This window comes from Acinonyx jubatus, chromosome B1 (genome assembly GCF_027475565.1).
Source record: "Acinonyx jubatus isolate Ajub_Pintada_27869175 chromosome B1, VMU_Ajub_asm_v1.0, whole genome shotgun sequence".
NCBI classification, from domain to species: domain Eukaryota; kingdom Metazoa; phylum Chordata; class Mammalia; order Carnivora; family Felidae; genus Acinonyx; species Acinonyx jubatus.
The window spans coordinates 101040670-101062016 of record NC_069382.1 but is presented as its reverse complement, the minus strand read 5'-3'; the positions used below and the strand labels follow the sequence as shown (position 1 = coordinate 101062016).

At 36.9% G+C, this 21347-nt stretch overlaps 1 protein-coding gene across 1 annotated transcript in view; it reads right to left on the bottom strand.

The window, feature by feature from the left end:
• NDNF (neuron derived neurotrophic factor) overlaps positions 1-21347 on the bottom strand; it is a 40800-nt gene that overhangs the window by 5975 nt on the left and 13478 nt on the right. Inside the window, exons 2-3 of the mRNA XM_015077490.3 lie at positions 8821-9009; positions 94-218 (exon numbers count right to left, since the gene is read on the bottom strand). Of these exons, the coding sequence (XP_014932976.1) occupies positions 94-218; positions 8821-9008 (313 nt within the window). The 5' untranslated portion in view covers position 9009. The remainder of the gene's footprint in view (positions 1-93; positions 219-8820; positions 9010-21347) is intronic.

Sequence of the window (21347 nt, the reverse complement as noted above, 5' to 3'; positions counted from 1 at the left end):
TTTCTTTCTTCTTACTAACAGAAGGATGTATATTTCATAAGCCTTTTAGCTATCCATTCAGAGGTCTGGGGCCAGATTCATCCTGCTGCTTACCTGAGCCTTCCCCGCTTGCCTCTTCTGGCAGCTCTTGGAGACTCAGCTTCCACTCTAAAGGTGCATCGCAGGGAGTCACTGTGACTGATAGTGGAGTATTGTCTTCTTCAACCACAAAGAAATACCTATGGGGAAGTGGACCAGTTCAGACTGAGATCATTCATTCTAAGACTTACAATCAAGAGTCACTGGAAAAATCACTGGCTGCTTTAGTTTTCATTCGTTTAACAGATCTACCCTGACCCCTTATGTAAAATATCACCTTCCTTCCCAAGAAGCTTTCTTTCACACTTCTTCATTTGCCTTCAAAGCAGCTATCACTACCTGACATATTATATTTCTTTGTTTACCTCTTTATTTTTCTATCTCCCCCAACTAGAATGAAAGCTACAAGAGAGCAAGGTTCATTGATGAAGACTGAGAGACTAAAATAATTCTTAATCAGTATTTGTTGAATGAATTGATGAAGAAGCTTAGACTTTAGGCTTTTGGGGAAAAGTCCTTAATTGTTTGCAGAGTCTAAAACTTCCTCAGTGGGGGTGGGGTGGGGTCTGCCTGCCTCATTGGCTTCTTGTCTTCTATGCTCAAACCACGTGGGATCCCCTAGTTTTCCAGGATCCACCCTATCTTAGAACTTCTGGGATGTTTCTCGTATGCCTGAAATACACCCCTTTGCCCTTACACATATTTAAGTGTCACAATATGCCTTTTCTGACTCCTCATTCTGGATCAGGTTCTCTTATATACTCTCAGAGTGTCCTCCTGTACTTTTCAGTTGGGGCACTTATTGAAATTTGTGACTGTATATTTGTATTATTTGATTGTCAATTTCCCCACACAGGCCCATTTAAGGTTCATTTGCCATGCCATTGTATTCCCAGAGTTTAGTACTGATGTCTGCACATAGTAGGTACCTGTTAAATATTTTTGAATGAATGAATTACTAAATTAATGAACAGAACCCAAGAAACCTAGCACTAACCCTATTGTTCCAGACCCAGGATACTTACACCTAGAGTCTATTCTGTTGAAAGATACAGAATCTGAATGGCATTAGAAGTACTTCATCCCCCCTCAAATATGAATTAAAAGAAGGAAGGTGGGGGTAGGGCAGTGGGAGGACAAATAAAGTGAAGACTCTATAAAAGCAAAACAACCTGTTCATGAAATAGTAAAGCTAGATGTCATCCTGAAAAAACAACCAGATGACTGAAATATTTACTGTGTGGAAAGTTATATGTACCATAAGCATCCTTCAAGACATATGTCAGGTGGCTGAGTTTTCAATTCAGTCTACTTTTTGGAGAATAGAATTTTCTTCCTTTGGCCAGGTTGTATGGCATGTGTTAACACTATACACACACTATGAACTCATCTATATTACAAAGAAAAGATACAACAAAACAATTTGGCATCACGTAAGTGAAAAAATGTTCAAAACGACTACGTTTTGATTTTTGTGAGGGTAGCAGCACTAGCTGTGGAAGCAGAAATCAATGTCAGTTCATCCACTACCTTCTGTTCTCACTTCAAACAAGAAAGTAGCTTATTTCCCAAAGTAACTGTCTTAGTAACTTAAATACGGGCCATAGGCAACCAATGACAAATAAAACAATTCTTGCATTCCACAAGGTACTCATTATACATATAAAACAGCAGGGAGTCCCTCTAACTCAACATTTTCATATGGAAGTACTTATGATTTGGGATAAAAGATAATCTTAATAAACTTTAACAATTTGAGAAACATTTGTTGGCTACCATGCGCAGAGCACTTGTGGAAGAGAACAGCAATCAGGGAAAACAGGGCATGATCTATGTGCTCCAACTATTTACTGGCTGGTGAGGGAGACAGAAATGTAATGAATAACTAAGAAAACATGGTCCCAAATTATAATGCCAAAACTGAGGGATAAACACTCCATGAACCATTTAGCCTTTGGAATTTATGTGTAAACCTAAGAATAATTAATGAAAAAAGCTATCCACTGCTGCTAAATTATATCTGGAATTTCATCTTTAGTTGTAATATCAACAATGTCTATGAATGCCTCCCATTGCATATTTCACACCTAGAAGTGATGTTTCTATTGTTGCTGCACCTCTCCACTTAGTGTAAGATAACATTTTATCCAAATATCAAAGCCCCCAATCTTTATTTGTGGGGGGTGGAAGGGGAAAGACAAGAAAGAATAAACAAATATATATTGGAGAGTAGAATTTTCTTTCTCTGGCCAGGCTGCATGGCATGTGTTAACAATATACACTATATATATATATATATATATATATATATATATATATATATAGTGTCATTTTTAAAGTTAAAATATTTATAACCATTGTATGAACCCAATCTGTTGATGGAGTAAAGGTAAATGAACAGTGATAGTTTTTACTATAGTTGGTTTAATATTTTAAGAATGTAATCATATTGTTCAAAGAAATATTATCCTTATAATAATATCCTTATATTTATTGAGATATAATTAAAATGCAATATATTAATTTTGGATGTACATAATAATGATTTGATACATGTATGTATTGTGAAATGACCATCACAGTAAGTCTACTTTATCCCTTTAACCATGTGAAGTTACATAACATGCAATACAATATTATTGACTGTAGTCACTATGCTGTACATTACAACCCTTCGGGTTTTTTGGCTACATACCTAGAAGTAGAATGCTGGATCATATGATAGTTCTATTTACAGATTTTTGAGGAACCTATATACTATTTTCCATAGTGGCTGCACCAATTTATATAGTCCCACCAAAAGTGCACAAGGATTCCCTTTTCTCCACATCTGTGCCAGTATTTGTTATTTCTTGTCTTTTTGACAATAGTCATTCTGAGAGGTGTAAGGAGATATCTTATTATGGTTTTGACTTGCATTTCCCTGATCATGAATGATGTTGAACATCTTTCCATGTACCTGTTGGCCATATGTATGCCTTCTTTGGAAAATGTCTATTCATATCCTTTGCCCATATTTTAATTAGGTTGGTTGTGTTTTTGTTGTTAAGTTGTATACACTCTTTATATTTTTTGGATTTTAACCCTTATTAGATACATGATTTGCAAATATCTTCTCCCATTCAGTAGGTTGCCTTTTTATTTTGTTAATGATTTCCTTCACTGTGCAGAAGCTTTTTAGTATGATGTAGTCTTACTTGCTTATTTTTGCTTTTGTTGCCCTAGCAGATCCAGGGGGAGGGGAGGAAACATTGCTATGACTAATATCAAGGAACTTACTCTTACTACCTATGTTTTCTTTCAGGAGTTTAGTGATCCAGTTTTACCCTTTAGCATGTGGCTGTCCAGTTTTCCCAACAACATTTACTAAACAACTTTCCTTTTTCCATTGTATATTCTTGGAAAATTGTATATTATTGGTAAATTAATTGACCATAAGTTCACGCTTTATTTCTGGGCCATCTATTCTGTTCTATCGATCTATGTATCAGTTTTTATGCCAATACCATACTGTCTTGATTACTATACCTTGGAATATAGTAATATAGTTTGAAATCAGGAAACATAATACCTCCAGCTTTGTTCTTCTTTCTCAAGATTGGTTTGGTTTTCAGGATCTTTTTGGTTCCATACAAATTTTAGAATTATTTGTTCTACTTTTGTTAAAAATGCCATTGGAGTTTTGATAGGGATTGCATTGAATCTATAAATTGCCTTGGGTAGCATGGACATTTTGACAATATTAATTCTTAGAATTCATGAAAACAGAATATCTTCCTATTTACGTCTTCTTCAATTTCTTTCATCAATGTCAGTTTTCAGTGTACAGGTCTTTTACTTTCTTACTTAAATTTTTTCCTAGGCATTTTAACCTTTTTGATGCAATTGTAAATGGAATTATTTTATTATTTTCTCTTTCTGGTAGTTCATTTTCAGCATATAAAAACAAAACAGATTTTTGTATATTGATTTTGTATCCTGAAACTTTAATGAATTTATTTATTAGTTTCAACAGTTTTTTGGTGGAATCTTCAGGGTTTTCTATATATAAAAAATCGTACCTGCAAACAGTGACAGTTTTATTTCTTCCTTTCCAATTTGGACACCTTTATATTGTTTTCTTCTTAATTGCTTGGGCTAGGACTCCCAATACTGTGTTAAACATAAGTGGCAAGAGTGGGCATCCCTGTCTTGTCTTTGATCTTAGAGGACAAACTTTCATCTTTTTACCATTGAGTGTGATGTTAGCTGTGGGCTTGTTATATATGGCTTTTATTATGTTGAGGTACATTCCCTCTATACCTGCTTTGTGGAGAGTTTTTATCATAAATAGATGTTGAATTTTATCAAATGCTTTTTCTGCATCTATTGAGATGATTTTTACCCTTCATTTGGTTAATGTGGTGTCACACTGATTGATTCATAGATGCTGAATCATCCTTGCATCCCTGGAATAAATCCCACTTGATCATGGTGTATGATATGTTTAATGTATTGTTAAATTTGGTTTCTTAATATTTTGTTGAGGGTTTTTGCATCTATGTTTATTAGGGATATTGGCCTATAATTTTCTTTGATGTGTGTGTTGTCTTTATCTGGTTTCAGTATCACAGTAGTGTTGGACTCATAAAATGAATTTGGAACTGTTCCATCCTCTTCAATTTTTGAAATATTTTGAAAAGGATAAGTATTAGATCTTCTTTGAATGTTTGGTAGGATTCACCAATGAAGCTCTCTGGTCCTGGACTTCTATTTGTTGAGATGCTTTTGACTACTGATTCAATCTCCTTGCTAGTAATTCATCTATTCAGATTTTCTATTTCCTTATGATTCAGTCTTAAAGATTGTATGTTTGGGGGGATTTATCCAATTTTCCTAGATTGTCCAAATTGTTGGCATATAATTGTTCATAGTAGTCTCATAGTAGGTCCTTTGTATTTCTTTGTTATCAAGTGTAACTTACTCTTTTTCATTTCTGATTTTATTTATTTGAGTCCACTCATTTTATCTTAGTGAGTGAAACTAAATAAAGGTTTATCGATTTTGTTTATCTTTTCAAAGAATAGCTCTTAGTTTCCTTGGTCTTTTCTATTGTCTCTTTAGTCTCTATTTCATTTGTTTCCACTCTGATGTTTATTATTTTCTTCCTTCTTCTAACATTGGGCTTCATTTGTTCCTATTTTTCTAGTTCCTTTAGGTGTAAAATTAGACTATTTGAGATTTTTCTGATTTCTTGAGGTAGGCTGTATTGCTATGAACTTCCCTCTTATAACTGCTTTTGCTACATCCCGTAAATTTTGGTATGTTACATTTCCATTTTCATTTGTCGCAAGGTATTTTTTGTTTTTTTTTCTGTTGACCTATTGGTTGTTCAGTCACGTGTTTTGAAATCACGTATTTGTGATTTTTTCCAGTTTTCTTTTTGTGGATTGATTTCTGGTTTCATACAATTATAGTCTAAAAAGATGTTTGATATAATTTCAATCTTCTTAAATTTACTGAGACTTTTTTTGTGGCCTAACATATAATCTATCCTGTGTACTTGAGAAGAATGTGTATTCTGCTGTTTATAGATGGAATGTTTTATATATACCCAGTATATCTATCTGGTCTATTGTGTCATTTATGGCCAATGTTTCCATATTGATTTTCTGTCTGGATGATGCATCCATTGATTAATATAGGGTACTAACTTTCCCTACTATAATTGTATTGTTGTCAGTTTCTCCCTTTGGTCTGTTATTTGTTTATATGTTTAGGTACTCCTATCTCTATTGGGTGTATAAATATTTACAAATGCTAAATCTTTATGCTGGATTGAACCCTGTATGTAATGCCCATCTTTGTCTTTCATTACAGTCTTTTGTTTTAAAGTTTATTTTGTCTGATATAAGCATATCTACCCCAGCTTTCTTTTGGTTTATATTTGTATGGAATTTCTTTTTCCATCCCTTTATTTTCACTCTGTGTGTGTCCTCATATCTAAAGTGAATCTCCTGTAAGGAGCATACAATATTTTAAAAAATCCATTCAGGCACTCTATTGTCTTTTGATTGGAGAACTTAGTCCATTTATGTTTAAATTTAGTCCATGTATGTTTAAAATAATTATAAGTAGGTGTGTATTTACTGCCATTTTGTTAATTGTTTTCTGACTGTTTTGCTCCTTTGGTCCTTTCTTTTTCCCTTGCTTTCTTCTCTTGTGGTTTGATACTTGCTTTAGTGTTTAGATTCCATTTTCATTATCTTTTTTGTAATCTAGGTTTTTCTTTTGTGGTCATCATAAGACTTACAAATACGTATGTATATATATACCAGTCTATTTTAAGTTGATAACAAGTTAAGTATGAATACATTCTGAAACTACATTTTTTACTCCCCAGTCCCCAATTTATGCTTTTAATGTCACATTTTACATCATTTTATTGTGTGTGTACCTTAAGTAATTGCTGTAGTTTTAGTTATTTTTTACTTCTTTTGTCTTTTAGTCTTCATGTGAGGTTTCTAAGTGATTACTTCACTATATTTACCTTCACTAGGGAGACTTTTACTTTCATATGTATTCTTAATACTAGTTAGTGCCTTTTCTTTCCATCTTAAAGAAGTCCCTTGAACATTTCTTATAAGGCTGGTTGAGTGTAGTGAACTCCTTTAGTTTTTGCTTGTCTGGAAAACTCTTTATCTCTCTTCTTTTCTGAATGATAATCTTCCTGGTCTTGGAAGTTTTTGGCTTTCAGCACTTTGAATATATCATGTACTCCCTTCTGGCCTGCAATGTTTCTACTAAAAAAATCTGCCATTATCTTATGAGTATTCCCCTATTTGCAACAAGTTTTTCTCTTGCTTTTAACATTCTCTGTTTATCTTTGACTTTTGACATTTTTAGGTAACATATCTTGGTGTGGATCTCTTCAGGTCCATCTTATTTTGAACTCTCTGGATTTTCTGGACATGGATGTGTGTTTTTTCTTCTAGGTTAGGGTAGTTTATAGCCATTATTTTTTCAAATAAGTTTTATGTTCCTTTCTCTCTTCTCTTTCTGGGACCTCTATTATGCAAATGTTGTTCTACTTAATGTCCTACAGGTTCCTTAAACTGTCTTTACTTTTTAAAATTATTTTTTCTTTTTACTGCTCTTTTGGGTGAGTTCCACTGCCCTATCTTCTGGGTTACTGATTCTTTCTTCTGCTTTATGTAGTCTGTTACTGACCCCTCTAGTATGTTTTTCAGTTAGGTTATTGAGTTTTTAAGATCTAGGACTTGGGTTTGGTATTTTCTTATATTTTCTATCTCTTTGTTGAAATTTTCTGTGTTCACCTACTCTATTCCCAAGATTGGTGAGTGTCTTTATGACCACTACTTTGAACCCTTTTTCAGGTAAATAACTTATCTCTGTTTCATTAAGTTCCCCCCACCGCTGCAGTTTCATCTTGTTCTTTGATTTGCAACATATTCCTCTGTTCCCCCCCCCCCCCCCCACCATTTGCTCGACTGTGTTGGTTTCTATGCATTAGGTGAAAGAGCTGTCTCTCTGTTTTGAAGGATTGGTCACAGGGAGACTGGAGGTGTGTCAGTCTTAGTCTATGCAGTGCCCTGGTGGTGGTAACCTGCTAATGACAGTCTCTCTGATTGTTTCAGTCCCATGGCGCTCTGAAATGTAACCATCCTGGTCAGGAATTCAAGGGGCCATCCCCTTTGTGGCCCGTGCACACCTGCTAGCTTTAGTCAGGGTGTGGTGCTGTGCCAGGCTGGGGCATGCCTGCCTGCCAGGTTTAGCAGGATGGAGCCATGGGAGGGCACAAATGTGGGCTAAGTGGTACTAGCAAGGTAGAAGGAGAGTGCAAAAATAGTACCTGCCAGCACCTCCATGCCTGGAAAGAGTTCTAAGAGACCCCTTTCCCTCTAGAAGACACTTTGAGATTAGCTAATGAATCTCCTTTGCACGTGGTCCAGGAACTTTTCAACTTACTGTCCTTTCACTGTGTCTTAGGGTGAGTAAATTTGTGCCTATGCCCTTTAAGAGTGGAGTCTTAGTTTCTTATAGCCTTTTGGGTCTCCTAGAAATAAGCCCTCTTGGTTTTCAAAGCCAGATGTTTTGGCTTGTCTCTCTGGTGCATGCAGATTCCAAGGTTGGGGTGCCTGATATGGGGCTCAAACCCCTTGCTCCTCAGGAATATGCTATATATTTGTCAGAGCCTTCCTCTTTGCGAGTTACCACACTAGGGGTGGGGTTTTTGGCAAGACCATTTCTCTGCTTCTTTTACCCATCTCTAAGTGGCCTTTTTATCCTTTGTGTGAAGGAACTCTTCAGCTAGTTTTCAGGTCTTCTTCAGAGAGAATTGTTCTACATGCAGCTATAGATTTGTTGTGTCAAAGGGAGAAAGTGAGTTCAGGGTCTTCCTATGCCCCTTTTTTGAACCTTATTTTAGATTAATTTCATCATAATCCTACAGAGTCCTTCTTAAAATTTTCCTGCTATCCTAAAGATAAGAAAATCATCATTCCAAAATGTAAGAACTACAAAGATTGTCCTCTCCATCCCCAGAGAGATCACAATCAGTAAGGATCAAACAGACTCTACTTAATGATTAGAAGTTGCACTGTCATTTTCTTTTCTTAGAGAAAATAGGCAATGTTATTCAGAGGTTGATTGCAAGTTATCTAATCTAAGTCTAAAAAGTTACTTTCTTTTTTAGTATCATTCATGAGCTTATTGATAAAGAGAGTACTGCAGGGAGAATACCTTTTAGGTGTGTCTCTAAAGAGATAACTGCTAATTTCAGCTCCATCTGGAATTACTGACGAATCATGAAAAAATGCTTTGTCCCGGATCTGCATCTGAAAAAGTTCCTCATCTCGAGTGGGTAACTTCTGAGTCCTTGAGCTGAGTGGTAGTAGCAACCACAGCAGACACCAATGGAGAGGCACCATCCTGGGGCAAAAGAAATGATTGCTTACATTAGTTCTGTGGATAGACACTTGGGCACATTGCAAATGTTCTAAAGGGATAAGAATATTTCAGTTTTGATAGACAGAGCCAAATTATGCATTTTGGATATAACTTTCCTGTTGTTTTTTTTCCCTTACTATTTCATAGAGTTGATAACAAATTCACTAGGATTTTGAAATAAAAGGACTCTTGATGCATTAACTTCCCTGGGTATCTAGAGAGAAAATCCCACTTCAATATGGCCAGAAAAGCCAATGTGGTTATTGCAGAAATGTGTATACAAATGTCTCAATGACTGAACCATAACATAAATCACAGAGACTCACTGAGAGCCAGAAAATTACCATTGCACAATTATTTTTATTCTTTCTTGAAATTTGACTAAGATTATACATGTATAGTATTATTCTGATTCCCAAGATCAGATTTTCATAAATCAGAGATTTTTAGAGATGATAAAGTTTAATTTTCTCATAGGTTAAGCAATTTGTCCAAAATAAAGGTTATTATTTGCTGATGTCTAACTATCATTCATTACTAAACTCTTCAACAAAACATTAAAAAAAACAAACAAAACCTTTTACTGTAATAGAAATGGGCTTGGATTACCACTCTCAGGTTAAATGAGACCACTGAAAAGTTGTATCGTTGGTCATTTGCCTTAACCTCCCATAGAGTTATGTATTTACTACTCCAACAGAATATTTTCATGGAGTTACATTTTGGCATTCAAACTGTCTTTTATCAAAGATCCTCTAGGTAATTATGGATCACTCTCTACTGCACATTGCTATAGGAACATTGTCAAGGACACTATCTTCTACATGTCTCAGTGTCCCTAACAGGAAGTCTAAGGTAGGCAAGTTCTTTTCATGTCAAGTGCTGGTGAAAGCTTTGCTTCTGTTGAGGATTTGGTGCCTTTCTCTCTCACAGAAAGAACTCTGTAAAGAGTTGTTCTCCTTTATCTCTTTGACAACATACATCAGGGAATTGAAGCATGAGGGAAAGACAGTGTTTTTACACATAAGTGCTTCAAATAGTGAGAAAGTTGAATGGAAATATTTGCAATAATTTGAAATGAAATGAACACCAGTTTTATTTATAAAGAGTCATTCCTATAGCTACAAGATCACCTCTACTTAAACCATCCTTTGAATTTAACTTTATCTTCCTTGGAGTGCTATCAAAAATAGATTCATACAACCAAAAATTTTTTTTGAAGGGAATAAACTTTTCTTTTCTATGAGAATGTGAGAAGAAACTTTTCCACAGTGAGCTTACCCAAAAAGTAAATTTAACTTCCTTTTTCTTTTCTTTTTTTTTAACGTTTATTTATTTTTGAGACAGGGAGAGACAGAGCATGAACAGGGGAGAGGCAGAGAGACGGAGACACAGAATCTGAAGCAGGCTCCCGGCTCTGAGCTGTCAGCACAGAGCCCGACGCGGGGCTAGAACTCACGGACCGCGAGATCATGACCTGAGCCGAAGTCGGCCGCTTAACCGACTGAGCCACCCAGGCGCCTCTTAACTTCCTTTTTCAAAAACATTTTTTTTTTTTTTTGCCATTTGTTCTGCAGTTTTCCATATAAGACAGCTGCAGTAATTGAGAATTACTATGTGCAAAAAAAGGCACCAAATTCGCTAACTGCATTATTGCATTTAGCCTTCGCAATAATCTGTGAAGTAGGTACTATTCTTATATAAAAATAAATCTCCTTTTACATAATCAGAGAGGGATAGAAATCCAGGTGGAGATGACTGTAGAGCCCAAAGGTTTCTCCTCTGTAATATTTTCAAGAAAGGCATAACAGTTTTTTACAAGGGCTCTTATTTTTCATCCTTATTTCTCGGTTGTTTTGTAATCGAATGAAAACTTGACTGAGAGCTAAGAAATTTGACTTTTTGGTTTCAGCACTAATTAGATGTGTAATCTAAGGCAATTCACTTAAGCACTCCAGATGGACCTCAATTTTCTGAAGGGTTTGGATGATGATCTCTAAACTTTGAAAACGAATGGTGATTCTGAGACTGAATACTCAACTCCTCCTCCCAACTAGATAGCAGTTTAGAAGGCCAGGCTTTCTTAAGTTTCATTAAGTAATCTGAACCTCAGATATCCGAATGATTGTCAGGATGAGATCCAAGGGCAGCTGGAGATGTGAAGCAGGAGCTCACATTAGTTACTAATAGCAGATGAAGCTTATAACTACAAAAGATGGCTAGATATATCAAAATAAAAACTCAGTGAACCTATTTGAAACAAGCATGGACATAGTTGGCTAAACTAAATGGGACCTCTACTCACAACCTTTAATTCCTCCCCTCTGATGCCCTTCCTCCTGTGGCTAAAAGAAATGAAAAATCTGATATGCTAGAATTTGCTTTGCTGGCCCTGTTAAGAAATAATTATTATTTCAGCATAATATGTCCTGTTTACTCTGTAGCAGTGTCCCTGAAACTTTGCCCCCTGAGAGCAGAAGCAGCTAGATAATAAAATTTGTCTCTTTAGAAATGGTTAGAATTTGGCTTTCTATACTTATTCGGAACTTAGAGCCAACATGCCACGGCAGCACTTGAACATGAGATACTCAGGTGTATTTGCTCTAGACCCACTCTAATGCACAGCTTTACCTCATTAGGCTCTATGTTTGCCCATAAAGTTGTCAATTGCACAGTACCACCATAACCGAGCAGAAGAGGCTGCCCAGTGCCCCAGGATATTTGGGATATTTAAGTCAGCTCCAGAGTAAGACAGGTCACTAGTTATCACTGGTGGGAATTTTTCCAGTATCCTCAGCCATCCATTGGCAGAACTTTCTCTTTATTGAATCAGCTAATGATAAGAAATGAATTTTGAGTTAAAAATAACAATATTAACAAAGTTTGTTTTGAACATGCTGTACTCTTCTAAATGCTATATATATATATTATCTCATGTAATGCTACATCAACCCTATGATGCAGTCACTATTATTTTCTCATTTCAAAAACGATCTAACTGAAGCTTGGACAGGTAAGATCACATAGTGATACAATATGATGTAAAAAATACAAACTATTTACCATATGTAAGTTTAAAAATATGAAAAGTAGGATTATTGTATGTTCTCCACATCAGCTACTTTTTAATTTATAAATAAACAAATAACAGTGAACAACTTAAGATGACAGGATTCTACAAAGTAAGTGGTGAGAGATGATTCTCCATGGGTCTCTGTGATTGGTTTTGCATGTCTTGGAAGCAGAAGAATTGACTGCTTTTGTGCCAGATTATATTTTCAAGGATGTTTGTGTAATGAAAAGCCTTGGAAGATAAAGCTTCTGGAGCAGGCATGATCACTATATCAGGGAAGATCTGAGTTTCCCAAGCTCAGGGCTTCTCTCTTGTAAAAAAACCCCTATTTGGGGGCTAGTGCTATCTGGCCCTCTTTTCATCCTGTGGAAATTGGAAGTCAGTGAGCCAGGGGGAGAAAATGATAATACTGTGGATTCTGCTATTGCTCTTGAGTTGCTCTGAGTATTGCTTTTGTCTCCAACCCAGTAGTCTGATGCCATCTAGTATCAATGAAACTATGTATAACAGGTTAACTTGTTAACTTACAAGTAGAGTAAAATCTTAGACTCTTCATTCATATTTTTGACACTACATTTTTCTTACTGAATTATTTTACTGGATCACTACTAGCTCAGGTAGATGTTTTCATTTGGATTATCACCAACAGAGAGTGGACTCAACTCTATCTTTTTCTTTCTTTCTTTCTTTCTCTCTCTCTCTCTCTCTCTCTCTCTCTCTCTCTCTCTACATATATATATGTATATGTATACACATATATATATGTATATGTATACACATATATATATGTATATGTATACACATATATATATGTATATGTATACACATATATATATATATAAAATTATTTCCCCTGATAAAATTCTATGAGGCCAACGTTTTGTTTATGAAACAACTCTAACCATATTAACTGCTATATGTTATAGACAAGACAGACAATTTTTGGAAAGGTGTTTAAAATTTTTATGATCCCTGTTTTCTTTTCTTCTTTTTTTTTTCATTGTATACATATAAGAAGATAGATGCTAGCTAAGCCTATGGTGGTAATCATTTTATAATATATATAGATCAAACTATTATGCCATGCATCTTATATTTTTATAGTGATGTGTGACAACTATTTTTCAATAAAACTGGAAAAAAATAGTGTGATCCCAAAGCACAGATCTTTATATTTTACAGGATTATCTTTTTCAAATGTTACCTAATAACACTCATCTACTGTTGGGAAAAAGCTTACTCTGTTATTAGGGAAAGTTAATCATTTGACCAATTTCATCAGGTTACAGGCAGAATTACTTTAAATAAACTGTACTTAAAGGAAGCATTGACTATAGCTGATCAAAAAACTATTGCGCAGACAGGTTGTGTATATTTTTTCAGTTTCTATTCACCAATTCAACTTTAAAGCTTTACTTAGATATTGTTTAAAGGATTGTTTTAAGATTATATAGATTTTTTCCCCTACCAATAAAATGTTCTCTCTCAGACACTCAGCTTAAGAATTAGTCACTTTAAATAAACAACTAAAAAATACATTCCTCTCATGAGTAAGACTTGGGTAAGCCAGTCTATAAGAACTGACTTTTCTTCTAAGATTACAAAAGTGCCCTCTAATGGCATAACTTTTCCTCTCATTTATTTTTGTTACTTCTAGGTATCCAGAGCTTATCTAGATTTAGAGTTTAAGTTAAATAACATTCCTTAGAATTTCTCTTTCAGCATTATTTCTTTTGTCATGGGCATCTGGTAGTAATCTAGGCAACCTATCTGTATAGCAAGAAACCATGCTATCTTTTTATAATCAAGGGTCTAGTTCCAATAGAAGTAGGAAGTTGCTAGGATGATTCCAAATATTTTTATTTTTCTAGGCACAGCAGTCAACTCGGTTCCACAATTATTCACAGCCTAGGAAAACTAGATGGTGTTATCCTATTGAGAAGAGTGACTTTGTTTCAATTAAAATTGTTTCAATTAAAATTCTGATGAATTACATATATAAATGCTATACTTGATTTTAGATGCGAATTTAAAACTCTGACGCTGTTCATGTCATCAGAAGCATCTGCATATCTGGCACACAATTTCAGATCCTGCCAAGACTGAAGTGAAAAAAGAAAAATGACCTAATGGTTTGATATACCTCAACCTTTAGTCTAGATTATGGATAATCTAGATTATTGGATAGTTTTATTCTTTGGAAAACCCGTGTGTCCTAGATTAAAAGGAGAAATTGTTTTTGAAATCTAATTGTCCAAACATTAACCATGCATTCTATACTTACAAAGATTGAGAGAGGTCTGGGTACTGTAAAGTAAATAATTTTAAACATAATTCATTTTTATGGCATGTGCGCACACACACACACACTTAAGGTCAAACTATTTGAAAACATTATATGAGTCCAGTTAGTTGATATTAGAGCAAAGGCAAATGAGCAGTGGTTCTAAAAGAAGAATCTTTTACATATAAAAATTTACTTTTATATTTGCTGCCCCCTCTCTGGAGAGTGGGTAAAAGCTACAGAGTGGTTTTCTTGGGGATGTTTTAGGAATGACTACCAGGGTCACTTCTCCCATTCCTCTCCGCCATCTTCTCTGTGGGGGTCTCTGTTCTCCCATCCCATAGAGGGAAAGGGGACACTAGGAAGCATAGGGGATGAAATGGAGATCAGTTTTAAAGAAAATGCCGATGAAGAGATACGAAGCATTTGTGTCATTTCCTAAAGGGTAGAGAGTAGAGCATATGATGGATAACTGCAAACATACAACTCATTCTAAGATTTTATTTTCGGTATTAACTTAAACATTTTATTCTGTAGAGCCTTTAGTGTAGTTAAAATAAATAGTCAAACTGACCTGGCATACGCTTTTACCACAAACCTGCAGGAATGTTTGAGGGTTGTAAAACAGTCTAATGGCAAGCAAGAAAAAAGGGAAGTTTAAATAATTTACCAATGTATCAACTAAACACCCAGGACAACCTCTATTACCACAAGAGCAGAGTATAGTAAAAGCAATAAAACTTGCCCTATGGTGTCTGTTACAACTTCACTAGTGTCATTTCGCAAAATTTATCTTTAATTACATATGACCGGCTAGTCAATTTATCATCTTGGTTAATCCACTGGCTCACCTAGTGAAAATAAAAATTTATTTTTGGAAATTGTGTAAACAATGATTATAAGTAAATAAATCTGGTTACTTTCTCACTTCTTTTAAAAATATATTAGATGTACTTGACCACAATCCCTATTGATAATCTTGTCTTAAGAGTAGGGAAATATTTCAAGCCACTAAAAAGCTTGCCTTTAGATTTATAGACTACGGTTTAGCTATATTATCCCATTAATGTAAGGGATTTGCAAATCTGGTAAATAAAACGCTGTTTCAGGTTTTCATGAACTGTCTAAGACTCTCTGAAATAGAAGCTGTCCTGTATATTGAAGACATTGTGACCTTTATCAGTGCTGTAGTTTCCTCAGAAACAGCAGCCAACAGTTCAGTCTACCTGTGAGTGAGATGATCAAATCAAATTTCTCCATTCCTCCACAACCAGCCACCAAGGGCTTGCAAGTTCCTTACAAAAACATGTGAGTGTATTTACAAAATATATCATTCAGCTCTTACAGATATTACATGTTGTAAACCCAGTAAGATCAGATTCATCTCTATCAATAGGCCACACCAAGCAAATAATGAAAAAAAAAATAATGTCATTAAGATTCACTTAAAAAGTCTTCAATGAACCCAATCACATGTAGGCTAAAACCATGAAATAAATTTACAATCCCCAGAAAGAAGGACGGGCATTCTGAATTTACTTGAGGCAAATGCATCTGGAATAAATGAAATCTAATGTTTAATTACAGAGAGTGGAAAGTGCATGATTATAATTTAGTGAGGATAATTTCAAGGAATGGTCTGCCGCAGAGATTTCTGTTATTTTCTTTTCCTTTTTAAGTGCAAATATTTAGTCTCTCCACTTCTATTTTTAAACTCAAGGGCATTTGTTTTGTTTGAATCATCCATGCCACATCTGATAATAAATCTGAAGCATTTAACCTAGCTGTAAAGAAAAAAAAAATGTAGCCTTTGTTGGGGGAACGGCCCCCGCGTCTGCCACAGCCTGCTCTGTGAGCAAAGGGGGTCTGTGTGCACACTTTAATAGCAGAATGCCCAGCGTGGGCATGCACATTCCCTCAAGGCTGAAATTTAGTGGTAAAAAAAAGCTGGATTCCCCAAAATCGTTCTGTTCTGTTGTCTTTTGCAAACGACGAAAATGTTAACTGAAATTAGTTGGTTGTTCTCGTACATACAGAAGTATCCTCTGCTATGGCTGAAAAGTTGAGGGATACAGAGCATATTGTGGTTTGGTGTGTTTCCATATTTGCAAAGGGTGAAATGAAGCAGGTGGAAGTGGAAGGCCCCGGGTTGGCCCTCAGGAGTGGTCTGTGGCACGTGCCAGGTGAGCTCTTGTTCCGCAGTGTCTATACAGCACAGCTGCATAAGCCTCCCTCAACAAGGCAGAGCCAGAGTCAGGCACAGAACCCACAGGCGAAAGCTCTCCAAATGCGGGCTGTCATTACAGAGGGGAAAGATTATTAACAGTTTTAGAGTTCATTATGTCAATGATCTATGGATTAGGGACCTTCACATGCATTTCAGCTGCAGTGATTCCAACCTCCCCTACCACTTCTCTACATGATTGCCAACTTTCATTCTGGAAGGAAATTAAATTAGCATGAAAAAGCAATGTGAAATTAAAACATGCCAAGGATCTGAATACAGTTTCCATTCTGTCATCTCCTCCCCTCTGATCCTCATGGTGTGTAGTTCATAGTGGGGCCAAGACTAGGGCACTCTAATTTTAAAAGATGGTCATGCCTACAGAATAAGCTTGAAAGAGGATCAGATTTTAAAGTAAGTTACCCTGTATTCCCACCATCACTACTGCCAATAATAAGAATACTGAACCATAGAAATGGCCAACGATGTGTACTACAGATAAGAGTAGTCTTTGATTCAGGAAGCCAGGCCCATTTTACTAAAGGAGTGGATCTCCTAAAATGCATCTGATAGGTGATTAGAAGATATGATAAATTCAAAAGCAATACAGAAGACAATGCAAAGTAAAACTGGAACAAAAGAGTGAACATCTTCCTCCTATCAAAATTTCCTCTGCATGTGCAACTGAGATAGCTGGGATAATTTCCACGATCTTAGGCGCAGCTAATGATTCCTAGAATAATGAAAGCCCCTAAGGGAGAAATAATATGCTTGGTTGCTTTTCTTACTTTAGTTTGGCAACTAAGCCTTGCTTCCTGTTGGTCTGCAACAAAATGAAAATGACTTCCTGTGCAATGTTCCCCAAAGCAGTTAACAAACTGTATACCCCATCGTCTACTGAAATTTAGCTAAGATGTAATATGGCAACAGGCCAGGAGCATCTAGCAACAGCACATATCAGCCTAGAAGATAAGACATGAATTGTCATGGTCAACAAATACTGAGCCCCTGTTGTGTGTAACACACCAAAAGTACACTGAAAGTACAAAGATGTTTAATGTAGATTCAGACTGTTCTGCTGCTTACAATCGAGTTGAGTGGCCATTAATTATGAGTAGAAGTAACGTGCAATGTAAGATAGCACAATGCCAAGAGGAAACGGGGTGCTCATATGATAAATGCCTTCAGAGTTGGAGCGAAAACTCACCAAGAGTTGGTGAAGACAGAACAAGACTCAGAGAGAAAGTAGGATAAGGGGAGAAGAGCCAGATGCCGGGAAGGGAGATGGAGGTGTGAAGTGCGGGGCTGAGGCACAGACGTAGAGCTGCAGCAGTAAAAGTTAACAAACAAATGTTAACTGAGCACTTCCTTTGTGCCAAACACTGAACAAGGTGCCAGGTACATAAGACATCCTTTCTTCTTGAGTTATTTATGGTCTGGAAAGAAGTGAGGAAGAAAATATTTTTATACAGAGAGATCAGTAAGGAAGTAATTGTGAAGGTTCATAAAAGCAAAATATCCCATTATAGAGAAAACTTAGGAAAGCTAAAAGATAAGGATCTCATGGTTTACAACCTATGCTTCTTATCAACTGCTGGAATTCCTGGGAAGAATTCTGAAGAGGGCCCTACAGCCCCACATCGTGTCCTAGGACCACAGGGAAAGACTACGGAGGCAAGAACAAGTACTTCCTCAGGACAGGCTACTTTTTCAAAGAGCCCTATTTGCAAAACTTCTCTTTTCCACACAGAGTTTCCCTCTCCTACACCCCCAAGGTTAGGAGGCATGGTTCAGTGGAAAAATCACAGTTTGAGTCAGGACACTTTCACCACAGGCAGGAGAACTATCCACGTTGAAGGTTTGTTGGCCCAGATGGTCTCCTCCGTGCCCTACACTTGTGAACCCCTGCCAGTCCAGGTGAGTGCATCAGACCTCACAGGAAAGATGGCAACATAAGAAAGAAACTAAGTTTTACAAAGTTTACAAAGATGCAAACTACTACTGAGATTCCGCTCAGGTCATGATCTCACAGTTCATGTGTTTGAGCTCTGCATTGGGCTTTGTGCTGACAGCATGGAGCCTGCTTGAGATTCCCTCTCTCTTCCCCTCCTTTCTCTCTCTCAAAATAAACAAACTTAAAAAAAAAAAAGTTGTGGTAACGGGTTGTTCATGCTCAGTGAGCAGGAAACTAAGAGAGACAGAAGTTATGAAGGGAGCGCCCGGGTGGCTCAGTTGGTTGGGTGTCTGACTTCGGCTTGGGTCATGACATTGCTGTTTGTTGGTTCGAGCCTCGCATAGGGCTCTGTGCTGATAGCTCAGAGCCTGGAGCCTGTTTCAGATTCTGGGTCTCCCCCTCTCTCTGCCCTTCCCCTGCTCATCTCTGTCTCTCAAAAATAAATAAACATGAAAACATTAAAAAAAGAAAAAGAAGTTATGAAGAAAATTTGACAAGAAAACCCTGCAGTTTGGCATGTGACCAGACTTCTTCATAAGCTGTGTCCAAATGGATAGGCTAAAATACAACTTACAAACCTTCCTATAAGCCCACATCTGCCAAATGTCATCTAACTGATGCTCCTGGGCACTTTTCTGCAGAGTGCCACCATCCGCGGAGGAATCCTAAGGCAGCAGGCTTGATATGAGAATGAAGGCAAGGGCACAGGCATGGGCAAGGATGAGGCAGGTAGTAAGCTCAGTGACAGGCAGGGAAAAGCAGGCTAGAGAGAGCAAAGAGATCGCTGGCAGGGTTATTAGAGCAGACACCAAAGAGTGTAGAATACTCTAAAGGAGAAAGGTCAGCAATCTTGTCAGATATTTTGTCACATATATAGCAAGGATTTACTAAATACCGATTGACTGGTGGACCAAACTGAGTAATCGCCATGTCTTCTGAACGGAGATCATTACTAATTTTGTTTGTTAGTGATAGCAAGGATAAAATAAAATACTGTAGAAGGAACAAAAGATTCTAAAAATAGTCAGTCTCTTTACCCACCCATCAGCAACAACCTTACCTTCTTTACATATTTTCCATCTATCTCAGGTAATATATACTACCTTCTCAAAGAAACTTCAAAATTTTAAAGGCCTTTTTAGTTCGACTTACCATACTAAAAAAACCAGGTACTTAAATTATTCTGGTTCAAAGATATTCCCGTTCTTATAACAAACCTGGTTTCAAAAATTGCTTTGGTAATTCTGCCAGCTATGTCTGCTGAACACATGGGCTGAATCTTCCATAAAGTTTTGATCAAAGAAATCTTTATAACCCAGATTCTAGTGATGTAATAAAAAGCGATACTCATCAACAAGGCAGTGACAACAGGAACTTTTTCTAAAAGAGCAAGCGTGATGGGATTGCAGAGTTCATTGGCTGATTCAACAAATGTTTACTGGGCACTTAACTCTGTGCCGGGCACTGGGAACACAGCAGTGAACAAGATGTGTGATGTTCTTGTGTTTGCAGGGCTTGTGCTTCGGTAGGTAAGGGAGATGATGACCAAGTCAACAACTACACATACCCGTTCCAGACAGCAGTAGCATTGTGAAGAAAATGAAACAGGCAAAGAGGTTGGAGGGGAGAAGAGGGAGTAGGTTGGGGGGAAGGAGCCCTCCTAGGCTGAGTGGTCATGGATGGCCTCTCTGAGGAAATGACATTTTAGCAGGGGATTGAATGGAGAGGAGTAGTAAGCCATGGAGACTGAGGGGAAGGACCTATTTGGTCTACTGGATTTTATGTCCAGGAATCCGCCTCATCTGTGCCTTAACTGTCACCCTCAGCCACTAAGAGGGACGCAATCACAATCCACAGGGACCAGAAGACAGCACTGACTCAGTGAGGCGGCCACAGTCACATGAGGCGAGGAAGGACTGGCAGTGTTAAGTCCAGGCATGCTGGGATGGGCGGTGACACCAGATGTTTTAAGGTCTGTTATCAGATGAAAGAGGGATTAGAAGCACTCTGGCTGGCCTAGCTAGTACCAGCTGCCCGCATGGCACTATAGGGACGGAGATTGGGGCTCAATAAAATAAAGACTTATCTGACAAAGCTGTTAAACTGAACAGAGCGGTTTAAAGAGTAGGTGTTCTGACAGAGGAAGGATGCTTCCTGATTTTCTGGACTGAGACACTGAAAACAAAACAAAACAAAACAAAACAAAAAAAGCAAAAGAAAAAAAGGGCTATAAAACCTGTAGGAAGATTCTTAATAGGATTGTAGGGGCATAGTGTTTACTTAGATGGTTTGTTATCTGAGCTCTCCCTGTAAACTGTCAGTGAGTGAACTAATGTTTATTAAGTGCCTGTTGCAAGATCCCTGGAGACATAAGAGGAGGATAAGGCAGAATTAAGGTCTTCCAGTGAAGCCAGAGACTTTGATTCTTATGGCACTTTCTTATCTTCCTTGAATTATAGCTATTTTAATATTTTTTCCTGTCCTTAAAAAAAAAAAAAAAAAAAAAAAAAGCTCTCCATGAAGCAACATGAGTTTACTCAAGTACGTGTCCCCTGGAAACTATTACTTTTTACTCATCCTTGTATCTCCTATATAGACTTTTTTAGTTCTTATACAAAGTAGGCACTAAATAAGTATTTGCTTAATTATACTGATTTCAAGGAGTTTATTGCAAAGAAGAGGGTAATCTGAAATCTCTCCCATCAGATTCTGGACTATGCAAGGAAGTTGGGGGTGGTTGTTTGCCAAGGCCTCGAGGCCGATTCTTAGCTCCAGGCCCGTTTTC